The 26,128-nt window shown below is 35.2% G+C and overlaps 1 protein-coding gene across 1 annotated transcript; it reads left to right on the forward strand.

Moving 5' to 3' along the window:
- Nucleotides 1–269: 269 nt before the first annotated feature.
- LOC142984294 (uncharacterized) lies at nucleotides 270–21,003 on the forward strand. Its single transcript, XM_076131787.1, has 7 exons — nucleotides 270–428; nucleotides 9,379–9,532; nucleotides 11,497–11,620; nucleotides 12,096–12,257; nucleotides 16,588–16,686; nucleotides 19,511–19,576; nucleotides 19,877–21,003. The coding sequence occupies exons 2-7, from the start codon at nucleotides 9,396–9,398 to the stop codon at nucleotides 20,936–20,938; spliced, it is 1,650 nt and encodes a 549-aa protein (XP_075987902.1). The 5' UTR covers nucleotides 270–428; nucleotides 9,379–9,395; the 3' UTR covers nucleotides 20,939–21,003.
- Nucleotides 21,004–26,128: the final 5,125 nt, after the last annotated feature.

The raw sequence follows: 26,128 nt of genomic DNA on the forward strand, positions 1-26,128 counted from the left end.
TCTTGTGTCGCGGGGACTTTTACAAACATACAAACAACGGACACAAAGCACAACCAGACCCGAAACAATTATTTGTGGATCGCACAAATAATTGCTCCGTGTGGGAATCGAACCCACGACCTCCCGACGCAGTAGTGTTGGCGTGGTGACCTAAACCACTGCGCCACGGAGGCAGTCAAAGCTAAGAGCGAGAGGAGCCATTAGTGTATTTTTCTAGTAGCTAGCTCCTCACCTAAATCACGGTTAAATAAATAAGCCTAGACAGTATCATTCACTGTCATTTTCTAACTAACTGTCAGTCGATGCAGTCGTGAAAACATTTTGAATACAATATTTTATTTTATATTTTTTATTGTATTGTATTGTAGTGATAGTGATGTGAATTTGAAGTGAAGTGTGAAGTGTTAAGTATATTTCTTTTTTGTTAGGTGAGTTTATTTTAATGAATTATTTGTATCGTAAATCATAAAATATATGATTTATGTGAAGGCGAATATTAAGCAAATAATGTTTTCAGTTTTATTATTATTTTATTAACCGCACGTTTGGCGCAGTGGTTATAGTGGTTATCTCGCCGCAATAACAGTCGAGCCGCGTGTGGTGGGTTCGAATCCCACCCGAAACAATTTTTTTTGTGATGAGCACGATTATTTGTCCTGTGCCTGGTTGTCAATTTATCTATATAGGTATGTATTTAGAAGTATATAAGTATGTTTTTCATTTATTTGGTTACCACAGTACAAGCTCTGCTTAGTTTGGACTCAGATAACCGTGTGTGAGTTGTCCAATAATATTAATTGAATTTTATGTATATTTAATTAAATTACGTTGAATAAATAATACTATACATTTCCTTCCCACAAAACAGTAAACTGACTTTCAGGATAAATTTAAATCACCTCGGTCCTGAATTACAGCTTCAAATACCTTACACTAACGTGAAAACCAATACAAATAGTAGTTGCTTTAACGTGTTGGTTTAACCCGGGAGTCGAACTTGTGACCGCTAATCACGTATTTAAATCAGTCTAATGTATTTACTGTAAAAGATCGAACAAGCTAAGTTTTAATTTAATTTTGAGCTTAAAGTAGTGATTAATGTTTGCGAGTGCTAATCGCAAGGTTCGATTCCGTGGTCAAGCAATTTGTTAGAGCTGAATTCAGTTTAAGTTCTAATTAATATAAGCCTTTTTAATTTGAATTTTGAACTTAACTAGAGAATGTTGATTGCGATATCTTGGTTCGATTCTGATTAAAAAAGACTTTATATTCTATTGAAGAAATATTATTAGTAACTCGGAGTTTTAAAAAATAACATAGCATCAAATTCGTTTCTAACCGACTGGACTATTACACTCACTGAGTCAAGGAACTCTAAGTGAGGATGGTCAATAGATGGATGGCCGCTTAGTGATAAATTAACTGCACGTGTACTTGAGAAAACACGATAAAAATCGTTCGTAATTAGCGTCTTTTAAAATAACAGTCATTAAGCCATGTCATAGGCCGTTAGGCTTGAACAACTTTGACACTAGGTTTTCTACTAACCATTGAACCAACATTTAACTATTTACCGGGCACGTTGTATAAACGTATCTAAACGTTGAGAATAATCTACACTAAATTAGAAAAAGACCAATAGCGTTTTGTCCGATCTGGGAATCAAACCCAGGGCTTCGTGGATGACAGTCAGATCACTACCATCAAAATCAAATCATTTATTCATTTAGGTCAAGTGCTGACACTTATGATCGTCAATGATACAGAGAGTGAATTTACCGCCAGTTCAGAAGGTAGGGCCAATAAGAAGAGCTGGCAAGAAACTCCTGGCCACTCTTTTTAATCCTCCTTCTAAAACTCATCCGCGACCACAGGCATTAAATATTATTCAGTTTATGTACAGGGTTTAAAAACAGACATTTGTTAAAAAAATAGTGAATGGACATTCCAAACGCGAGTGCAGTCACAGACAGAGGCTAGTTTTCAATAAAACATGACGCTCCTTGCGGCTTTGGTGTAGTCAAAACAAAAACAAAAATATTTAGCTTTTCAAAAAGCTTTCTGCTCGGTTGGGATCAAAAGAGTTTTTTTTTTCACACGTCCCAATACGGAGTTTTAAGAGAAATGTTTGATTTTTTTATAGTTTGACTATATTGAATGGAGTTTAACATGACGCTTTGTTATGAAAGGATTGCTCTTTTAACTGTTTACAAACGGAATACAGTTTGAAAACAGTTAAAGTTTGTGATATGGTTATAATGACTTATCTTTTCATAGTATTCCTCCTCTAAGTTTTAGTTACTTTCAAACTTCACTGAGATATTTTGTTCGAGGTGTAAAAACTCATCTTTAAAAATCCCTTTTTCTTTCCGAAGTAGATGCATCTAAGCTTAAACATTTCAGTCAAGTACTTATTTTCACGGCCACTTTAGTGATAAAGTTGTTCTCAAATTGCGAGTCTTCGGCTTGGGTTTTAGACAATAATATTTAAAGGATTCTGGTACACAAATCTGGGGGCACGGAAGTGCCCCCGCAAGTCGAGCAAAAAAAAAGCGGCACGGCCGTAACATCCTTTTCTCGAAGCAATTCGGGCTATTTTTGACACCCCTATAATTTCGTTGTGGATAAAACAAGAAGCCTGGATTTTCAGCAACTAATCAGTCATTGTATAAACACGGTATATTTAAAATTTCAGTCAATTTGAACCAGTAGTTTAAGAATGACAACCTGTTAAAATTTTGAATTTTGTCACTCACTGATTCACTGACTCACTGACTCACTGACTCACCGATCATCAAAAGTCTAAGGTACTTCTAGCAGACTTAGAAGCTTAAAATTTAGAATACAAATAGGGTTCAGTGTCTTAATCATGGGAAAAATCAAATATTTTTTAATTTCGGTCCAGTTTTCTAAATACACCAATTGCAACAATAACTTTGTAATCCTATATAAATGTATAAGATTACAAGGTTACATTTGCAGTTAATGAATTATTATTACTGTAGAAAATAAAATAAATAGGTGTAAATAGGTACCTACTATATGAGGCATAACGGGAGGGGGTATAGGGTGGGTAAGGGTGTTTAGCTCATGAAACTGAACAACATTCCCATAGGAAAATATGTTTAATTATGAAAAAAAAAACGTCTTTCCATACAAATTGGACTTCAAAATCAAAATCAAAATCAAATCATTTATTCATTTAGGTCAAATATTGACACTTATGATAGTCGTTACAATTACTGAATCTACCACTAGCTCGGAAAGGGGGTAGAGCCTTATGAGAAGAGCTAGCGAGAAACTCACGGCCACTCTTTTCAATCGCCAAAAGTTTTACAATGTGGTTGATACAATAATTGACCATGCGAGGAGCTGCCAACAATCAGCGATATAGACTAAACGTCAATTAAGTTAAATTAATATAGCTAGGTTATTTATTAGTCTCTGATCGTACCGTATGTTGGGAGCACCTACTAGCATGTGATAATAAGAATATGGGCAGCAAGTGAGCACACTGGTTGTGAACATTATAAAAGAAAAAAAGTGACAGTTTTATGAATAACATCAAATTGTACGTAACATCACCTAATTGCATCATTAATTGCCCATATTTTACAATATTAGACCTACTGCTACTGAGTTTATACAATTTATAGCAAAGTTCCCTAATGTCAAAGAATCCTAATCAAGCGAGCGACTAATCCCAAGAGCTATTGTCGTTTAGATACTCATCAACTCTGTAATAAGCCTTCCTAACGAGATGTTCCTTAACAGCAACTTTGAATTTTGGCAGGGGTAAATCCATGATGTGCTTGGGAAGCTTGTTGAAGAAACGAATGCCGAGACCTACAAACGATTGTGCACCTTGTGTAAACGATGATGGGGACCTACTAATTTGTGTCTGTTTCTAGTGTTATAATTGTGTCTATCGCTATTTGTTGCGAAAGTCCCTAAGACTTATGTTCGCTCTACAAAAAGAAGTGAGATGCCATCAAAAACATTCTGTAAAAACCTCAAGTCTCGCCGTAAAAAGTTGTGAGATCTATATAATACCAAGTCGATTAATCTATTTAGTCTCTACTCAAAGGACCTTATGTCTCAAGTTATTACGTATGTTATTATCATGCCAATTTAAAAAATAATACCTTTAAAACAAATAGATCGACTTGGTCATCGCAAGAAAACACAAATTCGCCATTAACATTTCAGGAGCAACACCTCGTCGTGCTGTGTAGTGTGATACATACTAATAATCAAATCATGCGATGGCCAGGTCGGTCTATTTGTTTTAAAGGTATTATTTTTTAAATTGGCATGATAATAACATACGTAATAACTTGAGACATAAGGTCCTTTGAGTAGAGACTAAATAGATTAATCGACTTGGTATTATATAGATCTCACAACTTTTTACGGCGAGACTTGAGGTTTTTACAGAATGTTTTTGATGGCATACTCATTATTTTCTTCATTTAAACCACCTTACTAAATAATAGGGGAGGCCTAAAACTAGTAAGCTATTACGAGTATACCGTCTATAAAACCGACTCAACAAATTTCCACCCAACATTTCCCGCCAGACAATTACCAACCAAAATTCTAAACTCCACATTAACGCGAATCCCTAAAGAAAACACACATTGCAATATACGATAACCATTCGTTACCCTCTATTCATCTCATTCATCAAAAACATATACACACAAAGGTTTCATATGCAAATGGCGGCCGAGTTCGCACGGAACGCGGGAAAAGCCGCCATATTGCAAAATGGCCGGTTATCTATGACACACGCACTCTCACGACACAATACCGATCAAGATAAACAAAGTTATTGTAGGATTTTTTATTTTATTTTTAGATTGATTGGTTAATTATTGTCTTTTTTTCTGATTTGTTAATTTGACAGTTGATTTAGGGTTAAAACATGAATTGAGGAACTTGTGGCTTATTAACAACATTCGCGCGGATCTCTCAGATTGCGCAACGCTTGTCGAGGATGTTCAGTGGATGAGTTAGCATATAAAACATTTCGAGTTTCTCCAGGAATTCAAAAAGCACGCATTTGTAAGTCCCGGCTGACAAGATCTTTCACAGTCGTTAACAGCAGACAGAAGCTTGAAAGTCTGACAACCAGTTCTACTTGGTATCGTGTTATAACACAGGTAACTGGGTTGTGCACGTCCGACAGGCAGCCGCTCCGTGTAAAATACTGTTATTCAGCAGTCTACGTTGAGACTGGAAGCCAACTCTGGTGGCCAAATACTGGTATCCAACTGCATCTGGTGAGACTGGAAGCCGACTCCAACATAGTTGGAAGAAAGGCTAGACTGATATTTTTTTCATCACGTGGATTTATTTCTCGAGGTAAAAAGTGAAGTGAACTATGTGTGTACTAAATTCCATCTAAAGCACTTTTGCCGTGAAAGAGTACCAAACAGATATTCCTACATCCATCATCTCAAAAATTTACATTACTTAGATTAAACTTGAAAATTGTGATTATTGACAAAAGTCTTTGCCCAGCAGTGGCATGACGCAGCTATAGATACACTAAACAGGCGTCTATTTCCCAAACCTCACGCACTTCCTAACAATATTATTATTTGTCATCTTGCTTGCTTGCTCATTATAATTACATTACATGTTTACAGTGTAACGGTAAATACACACACAAATTAGCCGCTCTGCTAAACGAGGTTTGTTTTTTCATGTAATTTATGCCTGTTTGCTTCGTATGGTATCTTGTTACTTTGGGAAAATGCGGGAAAATGTAGGCGTGTTTTTGGGTAAATTTGAAAATTGTATGTTGTTAGTTAAAAATAAACTCAGGTTAAAGTAATAAAAATAACTTCAGTTTGAAGTTGACAATTGGGAAATATGGGAAAGGCCTTTGTCCAGCATTGGGGCAAAATTATTATCAACCTGGCCTTTGTTGGAGTTGGCTTCCAGTCTCACCAGATACAGCTAGATACCAGTATTTTACATAAAGCTACCTATCGGAATTCCGCAACCCAGTAACCTGGGTTATAAACTTATAACACGATACCCTTCGGTAAGACCGGTTGTCAGACTTTCAAGCTTCCGACTACTGTTAACGACTGTCAAAGATCTTTGAAAATGACAGCCGACTTTTTTTAACGTTTCTTTAGAAATATTGAGAAGCTCGATATGTATAAGATGGTCACCCATCCACAGAACAACCTTGGCAAACGTGGCTTAACCTCAGAGATCGATCCACGCGGCTGTAGTTAACTAAGCCACGAGTTCCTCCTCCTGAGAATTTTTCTAATATAGATTAGAAAAAACTTACCCCCGGTTTATCTATACAACGGCGTTGTTTTATAGCAGCTTAAACGCTATTTAATAGATAATTACCGCTAAATGTACCTTAGAAACAGAGGGTTATTGCACTTAGCCCGACCTAGGAACCTGAGTGACTGTTGATGATGAAGTCATCAACTGTTGCGTGTATATAAGTATATATGTAGGATCGGCAGACTAAAGAACATAAGTCAAAAAATACGATATTTTTTTTATTAAGTCTCTCGACTTCAAATAATTCAATACGCCATCTGACTAAAGCACTTAAGTCACTGAGAAATAATTCCCAGCATATTAAGTGGTGTACCTTATCAGCCTCGCACAATTTGAAAATTCCAAGACGGAATAAAAAACGTTTTTTATTGTTCCTGTAAAGTTCGACTTTTTGACTTATGTTCTTTAGTCCGCCGACCCATATATAAACAGCTAAGAGAGGGAGAGAAACTGAGAATATTCCATTAAAATAACCTTAACTCCACACTAAACTTGCACCAGTTTCAAATAACCACTAGCAGTTATAAAATTCAAACAGCCAGTCACCCATAAACGTACCCGGATAGTCTTAAAGCTATTTCCAAACGTTTAACAGACAAGATTTACGAACTTTTGTATAATAAAACGACTATTTTATAGATAGACTAACAACCACGGCTTCGAACGGGTTAGTTATAGCTATTTTGCATATGCATATATTATAGTAATAATATATAGCTTATGACCATCTGATCATAACTTTAAAGTTTCGCGTTGCATATTTATTTCATTTCACATTTAAATAGTTTACGTAAGTCAAAGCAGTGAGCGAGTGCTTTAAGTTGCACCTCCCATGCAAGTGGTCGAGGGTTCAAACCCGAGGCAACAATGACTTTTCGAAGTTACGTGTGTATTAGAAATAATTATCACTTGTTACAATGGTGAAGGAAAACATCGTGATGCAACGTTGCATGCCTGGGAGTTCTTTTGAACAGTACTTGATGGTATGCAAAGTCCCCAACAGCGTGGTGGACTCAAAGCCTTCCTCATTCCAGGAGGAACTGCTTTTAGGAAATTGACAATATGTAATCTATCTTCAACATAAATATTTTTTGAACAACTGAACTACATTCGATACAATGGATTGGGACAAGATTTGTATGGAATCAATGGTCGAGCTAGTCGTCTAGCTATTTATAATAGTACTAGAGGCCGCCCGCGAATTCGTCCGCGTGAAAACCCTTCCCGTATAAATCCCGATCCCCCGGGAACTTCGGGATAAAAAGTAGCCTATGTGTTATTCTGGGTCTTCAGCTACCTATATACCAAATTTCATCGTAATCGGTTCAGTTGTATTTGCGTGAAAGAGTAACAAACATCCATACATACATTCTGTCAAATTTTCACATTCATAATATTAGCCGGATAGTAGGATAGACAAATGTGCATACCAATACTCTTTATTAAGTTGACGCACTATATTTTTATTTGGTTATATACCTATTCCATTGCTAAACCCATCAAAACGTTGATTGAAGTAAATATTTTATTTATCAACCACAGAATGATTGCATACAAATAATTAACAGCTGGTTCTAAACCAGCAAAACAACGGGTAATGCTGGAATAATATTATTTGCGCTTTACTTTGCGGTATTTGTGTTGTTTTCGGAATCAAATTGTAGTACATGGAACAATGGCTTTGTAGTAATAAGCTTATATAAATTTAATGGTGAAGGAAAACATCGTGAGGCAACCTTGCATGCCTGAGAGTTCTTTAGAACAGTTCTTGAAGGTATGCAAAGTCCCCAACACGCAATTGGCCAGCGTGGTGGACTGGAGGCCAAGCCCGAGAACCTTGCCCAGCAATTGGACATTGTTGGGTTAAATTTATTGTTTGAAATTCTTTGAAATAATATGCTATAAATTTAACCCATTTTTGTCATGAGCAAAGGTCTCCTCCCATAGTACGGGAGGGGTTAGGCCTTGAGTCCACCACGCTGGCTAATTGCGGGTTGGGGACTTTACATACCTCCAAGAACTGTTCTAAAGAACTCTCAGGCATGCAAGGTTGCATCACGATGTTTTCCTTCACCGTTAGAGCAAGTGACATTATTATTTCTAATACACACACATTCGAAAAGTCATTGGTGTGTTGTCTGTGGTTCGAACCTGCAAACACTTGCGTGGGAGATGCCAACTTATACCACTCGGCTATCATTGATTTTTTTTGTTATATAACCATATGCCTACTTACTTCTTCTTCTTCTTATCATATGGTTAGTGGTCAACCTAGTGTCAAAGTTGTTCAAGCCGCCCGAAGGCCTTTGACGTGGCTTAACGACTGTTATCTTAATTGACAACAACTCAATTAACCCTTCAAAAACGCACTCAATAGTCAAAGGTCGGTCCAATTACTTAAAATATACAATCTTGTGCAACATTTAACACATAGTTCTCACAGAACTGTCATTGTGTTACTTTTAACTATGTTACGTAAAGTTAATCTAATAATAGTTAATCGTGCGAACGTAATACACATTGTAACTGTTCGATGAATTGATATAATCAGATTACAATGATTTTATCAATCAGTTTGTGAATATTTTGGTAGTTACTTAATTAAAAGTAAAGTAGTCTTAGTTTCATCCTGTTAAATCATTGATCAGCGCGTGATCGTTTTGTCAAAATTAAATAGAAAAATAGATATCAAAATAATACCCACATACATAAAAAAAATCACGCCTTCTTCCCATAAGAGTAGGCAGATACCAGAAAATACTGATATTGGATCAAGGTTAGGAGAATACTCTTTTAACTGAACTTGGGAACGTCATTTTTTGTACAGACATCAATTATTATACACACTAAAAGGGCTTACTAGGTCCCAGCTCCATTTATGCCTCGACCAAAACCTACTATTGTTTTGAAACTTAACAACTGTATGCATTTTTTCACCTAGAGTATAATCTCCAAAACAAAACCTCAAAAACAAAAAGATCGTAATTTCTGTTAACTTTTAAATCATATCAATAACTAATTCAACCAAACTTAAATAGTCATTCTTCTTTTCTCTTCCAGAACAGCACAGAAGCAACATGTACTTCTTTCTTCTGCTGCTACTGCCAGGAGCGAGGTTAGAAGAAGCCACTCCATCCAGTCTACTCTCACCGAGGAATTATAACCATCATCCGTTCAAAGCTGTACAGTTTTTAAACAGCATCAAACCTACTAAGTAAGTATACCCTAAACTTTGTGACTTTTCACGGAAAATATAATAATAATATTAGGAGATTTTTTTACACAATACTATCCCACAGTCGGACAAGGGTGTCCTCCCCGAATTTAAGGCGGGGAAGGTAACGCATTGAGCCCATTATTAGCATAAAAAACCTTTTTTAAGCACATATTTATTTATTTTGAAATCATCATAATTTATTTATGCATCTTATGGCACTATTATGTAATATTACCTACCCGGCTACTACTGAGAAACTTTATTTAAGGACAAATGGCACATAGCCTGACCCAGGAATCAGACTCGAGACCTCATAACTAGCAGTTAGAATCCCTACCAACTACCAACCGCACTATAGAGGTAGCCAAAGACCTTTTTTCATTACAATTAATCATGAAAACCTCAACCTTAAAGGCAAAGTGTAAAACATCACGTATACAGTCGGTCGTTAGTGTCGAATCGTTAGTCTAGTCCGAGATAGTGTGCAGTATTGATTTTACATTAACTAGTAATTATCGTGTAACAACTTGTTTTCACTGGTTCCTTCTACTTGCAGATATTTGTGGGAAATACGTGGTTTAAGAAGTTACGTTTTTTTATCTATCGGTTAAAGATCAATGACTTTTTCAAGTTACGAATTAGTATCCAATGTATCTTATATTTAACTTTATGAAAGCGAAAGTCTATCTGTCTGTTTTCTTTCACAGTTTAATGAGAGCATCTGAATCATGAAGCTCATAATTTAGAAGAAACTCTTGAATTTCGATGAGCATAGAGATATAGTTAAAGACAAGGGTACGGGCATAGGCCACTGTTAAAAAACTCATAACAAAATTACTCCAGGGTGTCTACTATATTAAGAGAAAATAGCAGAATGAAAAATTGCGCGTCCTATAAACCCCTTTCAACAGCTCCAAAGGATTGCAGGAATACAGTCTTCAATCCGTACTTGGCCAGCGTGGTGGGCTAAGGCCACTCTCCCTTCTACGAGAGGAGACTGTAATAGTAGTACAGTTTCAAATTAATTTAAATCATTCTACAAACTTTCGTATAGCACCATGATATCTAATTTCTAGTTTCAAAAAATGCTGGTGACGAAAATATCAAATATTTGTTGTCTGAACTAACTATATTCAAATCATTTCATTTAATTTGTCATACTGAAAATTCTCTGTGCAAAAATCGTCACATTTAAACTTTCAGATTTACAAAATTATAAGTACAGCTGCATCTTAAACTATTCTTTATCAACTTCTAGAAATCGAACCCGCGACTCTATTACCACATAGCACACATAATAACAATCAAAACCATCTGTCGTAAGATACCACATTGTTTTATACTAACTTTACAATCCATTGTTGTATGCTCTCACGAGTAAAAACTAAGCAATTATAGGTAGTTAAGCCGAGTTATGAGTTTATTGACACCTTGTTAGTTAGTTAGTTAGTAAGAAAAGGTTGGTTACCGTTTAAAGTTAATTTTGAGGTTCTCGGAGTTAAATGATAATAATTATATAATTGCGATTGCATCTGTAGCGAGTGCATAGTCTATGCGACTGCCGTGAAGAGGTTTCGGGTTAGAATCCCAGGTCCGGTCAGAAATGTATTTTAGAGGCTATCAGTCGAGAAATTCTATGTGTTATAACCGGAATTAAGACGTTGATATTGTAGGCATTCGTACCTCGGAGAGTATGTAAAGCCGTCGATTTTACGCCTGACTTAGTGTTACCTGACGTAGTGTCTAATACCGTCACTAGGCTATGGGAGTGATATAGTAGAGAGTGTACCTGTGTATTGTGCACGCACTTGTTAAGATTAAACTGTTTAACTAAAATTTAACTAGTTTAAATTAAACTGGCTGTAGCTAAACACTTAGCTAGGTGGATGTTTGTCAGCTTGAAAAGTATAGTTTAACATAATATTTATTGTATTCTTGTATGTATTGTATCTTTGTTTCAGAAAAGGCCCAATCCTCTTCCCAAACGACGGTCCTCCGCCGCCCCCTACGCCGCTAATCGTGACCTCTCGCCCCCTCATCGAGTCTATACGTCGCAGTGACCTGAACCCCAACAACACTATCCAGGTTTGTTGGCAGATCCTCACTGCATTGCATTTTCAGCCTTAATACCTAGAAAATGAGACGCAATTTCAAATACCCTCTCGATAACCAAAAAATTTGGTATAAGCCGAAGATTAGGTAGAAGTGTGTGAAATACACCCACGTGTCGCCATTTACTATGTGAATCTCATGTAATAGGGAGCGAAACTATTACTATATACCTGGTACGTTACCACAGCAAAGGCTACTTTTGTGGATAAGCTAGTAAAAAATAGAAAAGGACCAAAACACTTTGCCCGACCAGGGAATCGAACCCGGGACGCCATGGTTAGCAGTCGTAACAACCATAAATTATTTTGCGATTGAAAATTGCAACCGTGAGTTTTTAGCTATATCTTCTCATAGGACTCTACACTTTCCCAGCTAGTGATAGATTCAGTAATTGTAACGTCAACAATTGACCTCAAGAAATCTATTACATCTTTTTTTTACTTTTCAGGCACAATCTCAGGTCAACCCCGTGACTTATCGGCCTGGGTTCTTAGCTAGATTGAAGGACTACAGGCCATATGTTTACAATGTGGTGACCCCGAGGTATTACAATGTGCCGTATGCTGAAGTCGCTAAAAAGAGGGGTGAAGACAATTATGATGATTATGAGGTAAGGAAGTTTTCAATCTATCTAGGTACTTTTTTATTTATTAGTATTTTGTTATCTATAACTAATCAATGGATTGGACTGCCTCCATGGCGCAGTAGTTTAGGTTGCCACGCCAATACCATTGAATCGGGAGGTCATGGGTTCGATTCCCACACGGAGCATTATTTATTCCATGTCCATAGAATGTTTATTGTTTCATACTAATCATAATTATCAAGTTTGGGGAGTTTTAACGAGTTTTCAATCTCCACACTTGAATAATGTTGGTTTCTTTCAACAAGCCTGAAGAAGACACTTGCTAAGGACGGGACATTGATGGGTTACATTTTTTTATTTTATTTATCGAAATATTTAATTTGTTATCAGTTGTCTGGTTAACGTATAACACGCTCTGCATATTTTGTATTTAGATGACTGTTTGTGAGTTATCTAAAGGTATAGTTTACTAAAAAAACATTTTCTTCTTCTATCCGAAACCTTTCTTTACAACAATACCATCTAAAATAAAGAACTAGTACAAAAGTTATAAAAATCGCAATACAAATCGTTTCGCAAGCGACTAGACTATTGTTGCGATTGTCGTGTCGTCAATGCTCGTGATGTTTTCAAACAAATTCATAGAATACAATATCTAGGGCGGCTCACATTTACGCTTTTCTTGTCGTGACTTGCCGTTTTAGTTAAAGCGTGTTGTGGCTAGAAAAACGGCGGGTGATTGTGCGTGCTAATTAGTGATTTTAATAAATTAATTAAGATATTTTTTTGGATATAATTAATTCACATACTTTTTCATGATAAAACCTCTGTTTATTAATCTGACTGCGCAATTTTTATACAGCTAGGCTCACAAATATTCTAGGTATAGACCTTTTTTTATTACTGAATGAGGGTCGTACAATAACTGAACTCATTTAATAATTTGCTATTTGGGAAAAGACGGTTTCTTATTACTAAATAAAAAATGGTTTTATTCTCAATCGGGCAAAAAAACTAGAATCTTATATTCTGTTACTAGTCAAAAATTATAAATACTGCAATACAATATTACTGTGCTGTGAGAAAACATTTATTTATCTCATGCTGAAATTATATTTATTGTTACGGCTCACACAGCCAACGGTTCCAACAAATGTCATGTAACAACTATCTTCAAATTGCTCCCGCTTCCGCTTATGCACCCGCTAGTTTCAAAGCCCAACAGACAAGAAAGAAATCCGTGATATTATTTTTTCTATTCACCACCAGAGATGATTGATGACGTCGCTTTGTAAGAACAGGTGTATGTATGTCTGTGTGCTGTAACCTCGTAAACGGCTGTTATCGGCCTCTGTTATTAATCTGGATGTTTTGTTTTGTTATAGGGTTGTTGTGGTGTTGAGGAAATTAAGGGTTGATCAATGAATTTGTTGTTATAAGCTGTATATGGCTGTTATTATTATTTATGTTTTATTTTATGTATTTCGATGAGGCGCCCATAGCCAGTTGCGCTTACCGGTCGGTAAACGATCTGTGGGTTAAGCAACCATTGGCGCGGTCATTCTTAGATGGGTGACCGCAAAGTGGTATTTGAACTGGGCGTCTCCGTGCTTCGGAGGGCACGTAAAAAGTCGGTCCCGGTTGTTGTCTACTAAGATAACAGTCGTTAAGCCATGTCAAAGGCCTTTCGGGCAGCTTGAACAACTTTGACACTAGGTTGACCACTAACCATACGACAAACAACAAACATATTGTATTTCGATTTGTTAAAGTTACGGTTTTGTTACTATTGAACGGGTTAATTATTTCATTTCTTAATTCCAATCGTTGACTATATGAAAATTAATAGTTAACAAAGATACGATATCTTTGTTAACTATTTATTTTAATACTACCCCACAGCATTGATGTCATATAGGATATTTGATCAATGCATTTTTTTAACCCTAGTGGGTTAAAAAAAAATTGTGACCTTCTACTGCAAATGATGAGGTCTTAAGTACACCACGATGACCAAGTACGAAAAAGGATGCCCGGATGAGTTTTTACGCATGCAAGGTTTCATCCCGATGTTTTTCTTCACTGTTAGAAGAAGTGAGAAAAGTCTCTGACGCCTGAGGATCAAAGAACTAAACTCTTTGTAAAAAATATTTTATGTACATACCGTAAACTTCCACAACAAAAATACGAGCCCATTATACATATAAATGAAATAGGTACATATACTATATACATATACAGGGTGTCCCAAAACTCAACGATAATCCGTGACAGGATGAAAGGCCAAGTCATACCGGTTCTAGGAAAAATAAAAAAAAAATCCATATCACTTAGTTCAGCAATAATAGACACTTTTCAAAAAAGTTGAAATTTCACACCCTTGGTCGCATTTTCAAGTCCTGTGATCACCAATGTCACAATTTCGCTGTGTTTTTTTGAATTTCGTGATCTTCATTAAATATGCTATTAATCGTAAAACAAATTAATGCACAAAACATTGTTAATTTAATAAAAAAAGTTAAGTTTTAGTGAGTAATGGTTCACAAAAATATCGTTAGTTAACTTTGACGCTTCATATTGAAAAAAAATGTACTACACTACCCTTGGCAAGTTATTTCAAAAGTTGGCGCATTTAATCAAGATTTCAAAACTGTGCAACACTTGTCACTTTTCTTGCCATTAAAAATGTTATTTTTATTTGAACGACGAGTATACTCGAAAATGGACGAACGCAGTGGTACAATTGTATGGCCTCCTCGTTCCCGCGATCTAAATCCAGTAGATTTTTTTTACTGGGAATGCGTAAAAGAAAAAGTTTATTCGAAATCAATACAAAATCTATCAGAACTTCGCCAGAAAATTGACACAGCGTCAGAAGTAATAAATGCAAGGAATTTTGCTTGACTGGTGCAAAGGTCTTTTGTAAGGCGTTGCAGAGCCTGTATTCGTGCCAGAGGAAAACAATTCGGAATTACTTTAGTTTAAGGAGAATAATTTAATAAGAACGATGGTTCGTTCATTCTTTTTTTTTTATTATCATTACCTATTATGTTTATTACATTAAATATTGGTTATGGACTGACTCAATTACATCTTTACTAAAAATAATTGCTTTCCTCTGGCACGAATACAGGCTCTGCAACGGCGTACACAAGATCTTTGTACCAGTCAAGCAAAATGCCTTGCATTTATTTCTTCTGACGCTGTGTCAATTTTCTAGCGAAGTTCTGATAGATTTTATATTGATTTTGAATAGACTTTTTATTTTATACATTCCCAGTAAAAAATATCTACTGGATTAAGATCGGGGGAACGAGGAGGCCATACAATTGTACGACTGCGTTCGATCCATTTTCGAGGATACTCGTCGTTCAAATCAAAATAACATTTTTAATGGCAAGAAAAGTGACAAGTGTTGCACCATTTTGAAATCTTGATGAAATGCGCCAACTTTTGAAATAACTTGCCAAGGGTAGTGTACTACATTTTTTTTTTCAATATGAAGCGTCAAAGTTAACTAACGATATTTTTGTGAACCATTACTCACTAAAACTTAACTTTTTTTATTAAATTAACAATGTTTTGTGCATTAATTTGTTTTACGATTAATAGCATATTTAATGAAGATCACGAAATTCAAAAAAGCACAGCGAAATTGTGACATTGGTGATCACAGGACTTGAAAATGCGACCAAGGGTGTGGAATTTTAACTTTTTTGAAAAGTGTCTATTATTGCTGAACTAAGTGATATGGAATTTTTTTTATATTTTTCCTAGAACCGGTATGACTTGGCCTTTCATCCTGTCTCGGATTATCGTTGAGTTATGGGACACCCTGTATATTCTTAACATCACGAGGAACAATTTCTCATTACTGACTTACATTGACTTAAATCAGGATATTCTTAGAATATTACTTAGAACGTTAAAATATTAACAAAGGTACCTATGAGAAATGTGTCATTTTAGGGAAATATACCTGGTCCCCGGAAACATTAGGTAAATGTTTCTTGGAATTTTTACTAGATTTCGTCCCTGGATTTGCCTAACATTAAACATGTTAGGCAAATCCAGGGACTTTTTTAATAAATAAATAAAGTTGACGCGACGCGGTCGGTATTTTATCCGTCTGCTGATCATGAGGTCTCAGGTTCAATTCCCGGGTCAGTCAAAGTTCTATAAGACTTCATAATAGAACAATTTTCAAAAGTAGCCCTGAATAGGTAATGGTTTGGTCCAATTATACATATAGTGGACTAAGAGGACTCGCAAATTGTGAAACGTGGGTGACTGGGTGTATTTTAAGTCACCTCCGAGTATAACAGTGTAATATTTTGTATTGTTTCATTTCCAGCAAAGAACAGTCCTACCGCCTATCTACAGAGCTCTATCGGATCACGCTAACAAAGTGTTAAAGAAGCAACGGCAGAAGAAACCCATCTATGAGTATCAGGTCAGTGAACTCTTTATCTTTTAACTAGCCCAACTCTTTCCCGAGAATAAATATCAACCTTTCAATTTTAAACAAATCGGGTTTTTTAAATACTAAAATAAAGGTTAAAAAACCTACTTTCACAATTAGATGGACATTTATTTACTAAAGAGGTGATTTAAAAAAAATATTTTGTCTAACGGTGAAGGAAAACATCGTGAGGAAACCTTGCATGCCTAAAGGAGATCGGCTTTAAATAATATTTTTTGGTCTATGGCTTATATTTGTTGACAAATAAAGAAAAAGAAAATCTCATGAGACGTCACTGTTACTCTGACGTCTACGCATCCGCTAATTTGCTGTTGTTTTGGATTGTGGTTTTGACAGCATCTGAGCAATTTAGCGAACTATCGGGGCTTCTTAAAATGGACATAACTTTTACCTCCCAACTTTTAAAAATATAATAATTTTAAAATAAGCTTGTCTATCATATTAGCTACCAATTTAAACAAAAAGTAAACCTAAACATGACATTTTATAAGCTGTACGAATTCTTCATACAAACCTGCCGTTCGCCTTTGTTTAATACATTAATTGAGGGCATGCAAAGTCCCCAACCCGCACTTGGCCAGCGTGGTGGACTCAAGGTCTTAGCCCTCCCCCGCGTTTGGGAGGAGACCCTTGCCCAGCAGTGGGACAGTAATAGTTAAAAAAAGTAGTGTATGGTCTGTTCCCATAATTGTACTATTTTCATGCTAGGTTTCATCTGCAAAGTGATTTTCTAAGGTACTCAAATGGATGAACAATTTAACAAGTGATTGAGAAAAAAATTGGTGACATTTCAACACCAGCTTAAAAACATTTAAAATACTAGTCATCAGTTACTATTTGTAATCATTTCGGATATGCAATGTTTCTCAGCATTTCCTTCACCATTAAGCAAGTGACAATTTCTACACCTAATAGCTCAAATGTCAAAAGTGCGTGTCTTATTTCCTTGCGTGAAAGGTCACCGGTTGTCTTGCGTTTATCACATTTTTTTCTTTGAGGTAAAAATAGAAACATTTTTGAGATGTAATAAAATCTATTTTTTTTATAAATAAAACTCAAAGGTGACTAAATGACTGACATAGTGATCTATCAACGCACAGCCCAAACCACTGGATGGATCAGACTGAAGTTAGGCATGCAGATATATGTTATCACGTAGGCATCCACTAAGAAAGGATTTTGAAAAATCTACCATCAAGGGGATAAAATATGGGATGAAAATTCTGTCCTAAGTCACAAACCATGCGGGCGAAGTCGCGGAAAAGAGCTAGTGTTCATATAATAGAAATGGTCTGATATTATATCACCTGTATGGTTATTTTGAATAGTTAACTCCCTTAAGTCGTATCTAGAACCGGGGCCCACATTTTAACGTGCCTTTCAAAACAACTTAACTTAACTGAACTTAATATCTATAAGATGGTCTCCCATCTACAGAACAACCTCGGCAAGCGTAGCTTAACCCCAGAGATCGATCCGCGGCTGTTGTTAACGAAGCCAAAATCTCTTCATGCTTTGTTCTATCGAAATACGTTTATTGAGTCTTGCAAATTACTGAAGCGAAAATCAGAATACAATACTTGAAACCCTTTTCAAACAATTCTAAGAATTTTTAGAATTCTGACGGCATGTGTTTCCTAGATTATTCAGACAAACCCCTCTCTTCTAGGAAGAGACCTAAGGAGAATAAAAACAAGACACAGTCTAAAATTGTATTAAGTTACAAGCAGTACGGAAACGAACAAAGGTTTAAAATGTCATACTCGCACGGATTCACGAGCTGGACGAATGGTTTGTGTTTGACAGCACTACGACACACAAAATATGTCTGGTTGTGGCCTAAACCCACTGCGGAAAATAATATGGCACTTCCTGCCGCTAGCATCTAAATAAAAACAAGAGGCATAAGAAAACAGAGTGATGAAGAAATAAAAACTGTACTTCTGTAGCTCGATTCTCCACTACTATCGACTACCGACAACCGGCTTGTCATCAAGAAATTTTGTATGAAAATCTGATCAGCGCCTCTAATGGGCGTCGTAGTTACTATTTTGGCAATACATTTTGAATGCCAAACTCTCGATAATCGACAGTACAGACTATACAGAATTGCGCTCCTGTCCTAAATCTCTTGTTAGTTAAGCGTTTATAATTATATAGTTATTTTGGCTTGCTCACCCCGAGCGTTTAAAAGTCATGTATTTGACATTTTAACTTTTTAAAAGATAATGGTTCATATTCGTTCTTTAATTCGACGTAATCTATCAAATGTTACATAGTTAGACATATCAGTCTTAAACTTTTATTCGTAGTTTCCATACTACCTGTAGCTACTACACTGTGACACAGGTTCCATACAAGTTGAAAATAGAACTACCCACATTTATTGATTTATCTGTACACTGTAGGTGTTGTTCGAGATTGAAAGTTTGTTTGTTTTCAGTTCAGTATTGACACTTAAATAGCGTTTCGATTAACTCTAATTGCTTTATCGCACCTCCAGTTAAATATTGAAAAGAGCAAGTTTGTTCGCTGTTAAATAATATCGAGCAGTATCAATGATTGATTTATTGATAAGGGACTATTGCACAGTTTGTCAGCTTGAGAAAAAAGGGGGGCCTTTGCCCAGCAGTGGGACGATAATGGCTGAATAAAAATATGCTTTGCTTTTAATTAAATGATCAATTACCGAAAATTTTAAGTCGTTAAATGATTACCAAAATAAATGCTCTTTCGTCTAAGACGTATGTTGAGAGTAGTATTTAAAATAGGTTAACTTATTTTTTTGTTGCAGGAGAAATCTCCGGACTACGCCACTTATACCAATGACGTTGAAGATACAAGTAAAGAATATGACCAAGTAAGTAGACCAATTTATTAGTACATTAAGTATTGCAAAAATATACAAAAACAACAAGAATGGATAATTATTTTTGAATCGCGAAATAATTACCTATGACTGTGTATTTTTCATTAATACGCATCTGTCACATGTCAAAAAGAACTAAACAGTATTTTTTGTTTAGTCAAAAAATGTAAATCATTTGCCAATTCTAATAATAGTTCTCTGTCAATCTTATTAACTGCAATACACAAGTATTGCAGTTAAGTGCACAATTGGTAACACAAGCCTTTCATTTTATATTTTTTATGTCCACAGGGTGAAAACTACGCCTTCTCCTACAGAGTAAAAGATCAAAAAACTGGAGACGACTTTTCTCATTCCCAAAGGAGCAGTGGATCAGCAACCAACGGAGAGTACAGGGTTCGACTCCCAGACGGTCGCATGCAGATAGTGTCATACACAGCAGACGAAAACGGATATAAAGCTGACGTCAGATATGATGATCATAGTGACAATCATGATCACAATCATAATCATAATCATGATCAAAACGCTAATCGTAACAGAATCGATATTGGTAGCAAAGAGAATCAATATCAAAATGAATATATAGATAGTCGATACAGAGTACAAGAAACAGATGAAGTTTACAAACCAATTTATAACGACAATTTAAAATATAGCAGAGAAAATATCTATCCAGAATATGTAGATAAAACTAAACCAAATAACGGTTTCATACCTGTTATTAATAACGATTATTTAGACCAATACAACGATAAAGTAGTTAACAACGAACCTAATATTTATAACGAAAAAATCGTCCCAGTATACGACAAGTACAAGCCACACCAGGATACAGATTATTATCACTATTCTGATGAATTATCGTCGAAAGAATACAAAGATTATTCCTCGGAAAATGAATATCAACCTCATAGAAGCAAGTATTCTGCTTTTGCTAGTCAAAATACTGTTACGACGACAGCCAAACCAACTTATGAGCAACTTAAAAATATTTTCGTTGCGAAGTTATTTCAACAGCCAATAGCATCTTCAACTATAAATCCCATTGAACCAAATCCTAATAAGAATTTCGTCTTAGCAACCATTAGCCCTAATTTCGAAACAACGACGGAAAATGTAGTTATAATTGGGGCGAAAAAACCTACGTTATTTACTAATATAAGAAGTATGATCAACCCTGTAACTGCTACACCTTTGACGTATTCCACCCCAGCCCCCCTAGTTTCGACTCCTAGTAGTTATTTGTACTCAACAATCGCAAATTTAAAGAATAAAATTAATTTGTCAAATAAACCTGTGTTGTCGAATAAGTTTATTGATAAAATAAATAAATATTTATCTTATAAGTGATAGTTTTAAGTAAATTAAGATTGTAAATAATTTATTATATTTTATTAAATTAAGTTTTAAAAGTCCGTGTTGTTTCATTGTTATGTATTTCGTTAAGGATTCCATTTTGCCTTATCAGTTCAAGATTGAAATAAGTCAAAAATAAAAAAGTTAAATTTAGCTTCAGTAATCATAAATAAAATATCCTTATTAAAAAATAATAAAAAGAAACAATAGAAAAAATACCAATTTCTTTTGACTTTTTACTATTTCTCAACCCAATAATATCACTGGACACATCTTACGAAATTAAAATGCACATGGCACTAGTCCTACTTTGGTATAAAACATATTATAATAAATTTATTTTCTACCAAAAACAGTATCAAACAAAAGGCTTTATTACTAACATTCATATTTCCAGAACATCATAAACAACCCCTAAAAGTAATATATTTAACTCAGTAAAGCTACCAAGGTCTTCACAAAAGCAAGCTAAACGTATTAATTCCCCAAATTACCCACTATAACGCTAACACTAAGCAAACAGTGGATAAGCAGGAGTCAGTAGTTCGTCACTAAACTTGTACGTAGCTAATAGCACAAATATTTCGGAGGATAACACACACAGACAGACAAAACCGCCAGCTAAAGTTGGATATTAAAAAAGTTATATCAAATATGAGTTTTTCAGTCTATTTGTAATGTTTTGAAGTGAAATGATTTACGGTTTTATAATTAAAATGTGAGTGTTTAAAAGGTTTTTCTAGACTTATTTGAGTCTGAATCTAATCTATTTTTGTTAGGAAGCTTTTTGAGTACTATAATTACATTTAATTGATTAAAATATTAGAGCTAACTGTTTTTGGTTATTTACATAAAATTTATTATATTGATATCCTAGACTGAAATAAAGTTTTCATTAATATAAACGCTTTTTCATTTTTGTAACGCTTCGACAGAATAAGCTCCTATATATTCTTAGCATATTACATATCGCTTCGCACATATCTTCACAAAAAATATTAATTAAATCACCTTGCAAAAACGGTTAGTCTAATCTTTTCCATAACTAAGATCAAATACATGATCAGAGTTAATTTGGCTGGCGTCTTCTGTAACTTAGGACAGTTAGTCATGAGAGTAATCAACCACATTGTAAAACTTTTGGCGATTGAAAAGAGTGGCCGTGAGTTTCTCGCTAGCTCTTCTCATAAGGCTCTACCCCCTTTCCGAGCTAGAGGTAGTTTCAGTATTGTAAAGACTATCATAAGTGTCAATATTTGACCTAAATGATTTGATTTTGAGAATATTATTGTGTAAGCGTCCGATTTCGTTACAGATTAATATTATTACCGTCCAAAAATAGTTAGTTTTAAAGGCTTGTCCATTTTTTCTGTGTTTGTAAAAGCCTCCGTGATTCAAGAACAATTGTTAGAATAGGGTTAATCTTTGGGGTGTAAAAAAGGGTGTAGTTGCAAGTTAAATGTACTGAATTAATGTTGTTGTCTATCCTTGCTGTTCGTATATGTTAAAGGTGAAATTACCTGGCGGCCTGAACGGCTGAACTTTGATAACTGTTGAGATAACGACGTTACAGTAATTCTACTTATATTCAACGCTTGTGAAGTTAACCCTCTGTTACATTGAGTCTGTTAGTCTTCAGTCTGCGATGTTGTATGGAGTTATTATGGGGTTGAAGGTAGGGTGTATGTGTGTTAGTTTGTCTGTGTTTTTGTGGGAAAAAACGTAAGTAGCTACTTGATTTTATTTATAATTTTAAATAGATTTGCAAAATTACTTACATAGCGTTCTTATTTTTGATTAATTACCGCGTGTTTAGTGCATATGAATGTATAAACAAAAGACTTAAAACTTTGTTTACTTATTGTCGGGACCATAATCTCCAAAAATCTTACTTTTTGCATGCGAAGCAACAAGCAAATGTTTGTATTTTAGTAGTTTGATTCATAACCGTCTTGCCCCCGATTTCTGAAGTACATTTAGCGGTAGTTTATCTATTCAAATTTCAATAGCGTCTAAATTCATATAAAAATAAACAATATGAATACTACTAGGACCTAGGGGGTTTGATAATTATTTAAATCAACTTCAACTAGGAGCAAAGTTAAGTTCACCTAATAAACTGCATTTTATTTGACATCTAAATATCGTGCAAACAATGTTACACTTAACACAAAATAAGCTAAAAACATTGCCAATAATTATTTCTTTTTTTTCCTTCTTGTTATACGTAGATATACCAATGCTCAGGGGTTTTCAACATACAAAACGCAAGATAATAACTGTATGGGACACAGTTAAACAAAACATTTGATATTTTAGCGCCGAGACAACGATATAAATACAGACTCCCAAAAACTTAAAATTATATTTTACACTAGGTATATTTTATAGTTTTCAATGAAAAATAAATTCTGTTGTAATGTTAATTATTTTAAGTATTTTTTAACAAGAGAATCTTGAAGTTATTCGGTAGATAAGCATGTTGAATCAATACCTTAAGACACCAGAATTTTGTACCTACAAAGTTTATTATATCAGAATAGAAACATCCCAAATTAGAGTTACAAATTCACCTGCTTATTCCACTTAACAACAAGCCTAAACTAACCTAAAAAAACATCGCAACTAACATTCTCACAAAAAAATCTAGCCACATTCTCACAAAAAGGTTCACTATCCCTGCTCTAGTCTTAGTACGGGGCATCTTTGGCGCTTTGCCAATATCGACTCAGCAGCTGCACTATTGGCCTAGTGATGGGCCAATTATCGATAATTTTCATCGATAACCTACGTGACTTTGCAAGATATCGAGTTAGAGATAAGTTTGTTAAGGTGTTTTAGGGATGAGCCTGCGATTATAGATTAACTTTATATTATAATAACTTTGAAATTATAGACTTAGTTACTTTTAAGTTTATTTTATATTGAGTTACTGTCTATAAATTTAGACAAGGTATTATGAATACTGGAGCGGCTATATTATTATAACACAGAATACTTCGCCGCATTTGTCGGTCTGTTTGCAAAAAACTCCAAAGTGACTGAAGCAACTTTCATCTCTTCGCCTATAAACAAAATGATCCCCGAGAGATATAAGTACCTATATTAAACTGATATGTATTTGTCTGCTTTATATATGTATAGTCTTTCAGAAAATACAAATCAATAACCGTTATGCATTTTAAATTATTCGAAGAGTACCATGGCGCAGTTTTTACGGTGGTGCCACGTCGCTACCTCTACGTAGTTACGGAAATCTGAATTCTGAGATCAATAAAAAAATATTCCTTTAATCCACAATTTGTACTTTCAGTGCTTTGTTTATACCATAGAAGTACCATAATAGTTAGTTTCTAAACCATATCATATCTATATGAACGTTGTGTGACAGTTATCTTTATTTATAAAAGAAGTGTACTAAAATGGCTATTTTATCGGTATTCCGTTACATCACTATAAGAATCGTAGTGAATAATCGAGTAGGTAGAGGTTATCTCGCCCCTATACTGTTGAAGCACAGAACTGTAGCTCTAATCAACTTCACGTGCTATAATGCGTTTACTTGTTAGTGCGTTTTTAAATGTACATTGTGTATAAGTCCCCAACCCGCACTTGGCCAGCGTGGTGGACTCAAGGCCTAACCCGTCCCTCATTACAGGAGGAGACCCTTGCCCAGCAGTGGGACATTAATGGGATAAATTTATTCATTTCTTTATTATGTATAAATCACGTATTTTGTCCCAATTGCGATTGAAATGGCATATAGGCAACATTAGTACGCAACGCAACTAATGTTTGTACCTAACAGTCGATCCGATTAGTTACAAAGTTATGTTAAAAAGGAATTGATATTAATAACCGTTTAAATTTATATGAAGGTGTAGGCAGATGTGTGTGAAAAACACTGACGTTTCACCATGAACACTATATGCCCTATAAAAATATGACGTCTTTAGTACATTTATTGAAGGTATGCAAAGTCCCCAACCCGCAGTTGGCCAGCGTGGTAGACTCAAAACCTAACACCTCCCTTATTCAGGGAGGAGACCCATGCCTTTTATTTTTACTTATTCTGCGAAATTTTGATAGCTTCAGTACAAACGTTACCACAACTAGTTTCAGTAATATAATATCTTATTGTTTTCTCAGTATCTCAGTAATAATATCTTTGATTAATTTCGCTTTCACAACGATGTCTCCTGGGGAAGCCTAGTTTCGTTGTTCGCAATCATCGGAGGCTGTATATCTTGAGATACAAGAACATAATAATATATAACTTTATATTATATACTAGCTAGAACATGGGGCATCACTTTCTTGGCTCAATATACATTTAGTTATTTTTTTCGCTTTTTTGTGGTTTATTCTAATCTGTCGTATGGTTAGTGGTCAACCTAGTGTCAAAGTGGTCCAACCCGCCCGAGAGACCTTTGACATGGTTTAATGATTGTTATCTTAATAGACAACTTAGTAGTAAATAGTCGGTCTCGGACCATTTACGTGCCCTCCGAAGTACGGAGACGCTCAGTTCAAATACCACCCATCTATAGACTGACCGCGCCAAGGGCTGCTTAACCCACTGATCGTTTAACGACTGGTGAGCGCAACTAGCTATGAGCGCCTGTATGCAATCATCATTGCTGTTAAGTGTTAATGAGATACTAAGTTCAATTCCTGTGAATCCGATTCTTTTCGGTTTAATTCGGTTTCAGGGTTATAAGTAGCCCAAAGTGGTCTTTAGGTCCAAGTGGACCTTAATGATCAATCAAATCAAAATCCGAGAGTACTTAAAACGCATTTTTATATAAAACCGGTCGAAATATGTCATAAAAATACTTTACATTTAATAATAAGCATCTAATTCAGATATTGAAAACAGCAAACGAAACTTGGAAAATCAAAAAACCTTTCAATACACACCCAAGCTAACTTTTACACAAAAATCCTGTCACAGAAATCGAACCTAGGTAAGTTTGACACGACGTAATACATGCTAACAATATGCGAACACATCTGCATTGCAAATTCCCCTGAAACATACAATCTTGATGATAAAAAATGCAAAAATCATGCATTCATAAACTTCGAAGTATGTAAAACTATATGTATGACATAATATTTTCTCGAAAACTTTTAGATTTTTCGTGTTGTACGATTATTTTTAATGCCTCTATTATATAGTAC

The sequence above is a fragment of the Anticarsia gemmatalis genome, chromosome 26 (genome assembly GCF_050436995.1).
Source record: "Anticarsia gemmatalis isolate Benzon Research Colony breed Stoneville strain chromosome 26, ilAntGemm2 primary, whole genome shotgun sequence".
NCBI lineage: Eukaryota > Metazoa > Arthropoda > Insecta > Lepidoptera > Erebidae > Anticarsia > Anticarsia gemmatalis.

Excerpts from the sequence above, each read along its gene's own strand:
- LOC142984294 (XM_076131787.1), top strand. The coding sequence starts at position 9,396 with ATGTACTTCTTTCTTCTGCTGCTACTGCCAGGAGCGAGGTTAGAAGAA. Across the intron at positions 12,258-16,587 it reads ACAATTATGATGATTATGAG|CAAAGAACAGTCCTACCGCC; the intron begins GTAAGGAAGTTT and ends TTTCATTTCCAG. Across the intron at positions 16,687-19,510 it reads AACCCATCTATGAGTATCAG|GAGAAATCTCCGGACTACGC; the intron begins GTCAGTGAACTC and ends TTTTTGTTGCAG.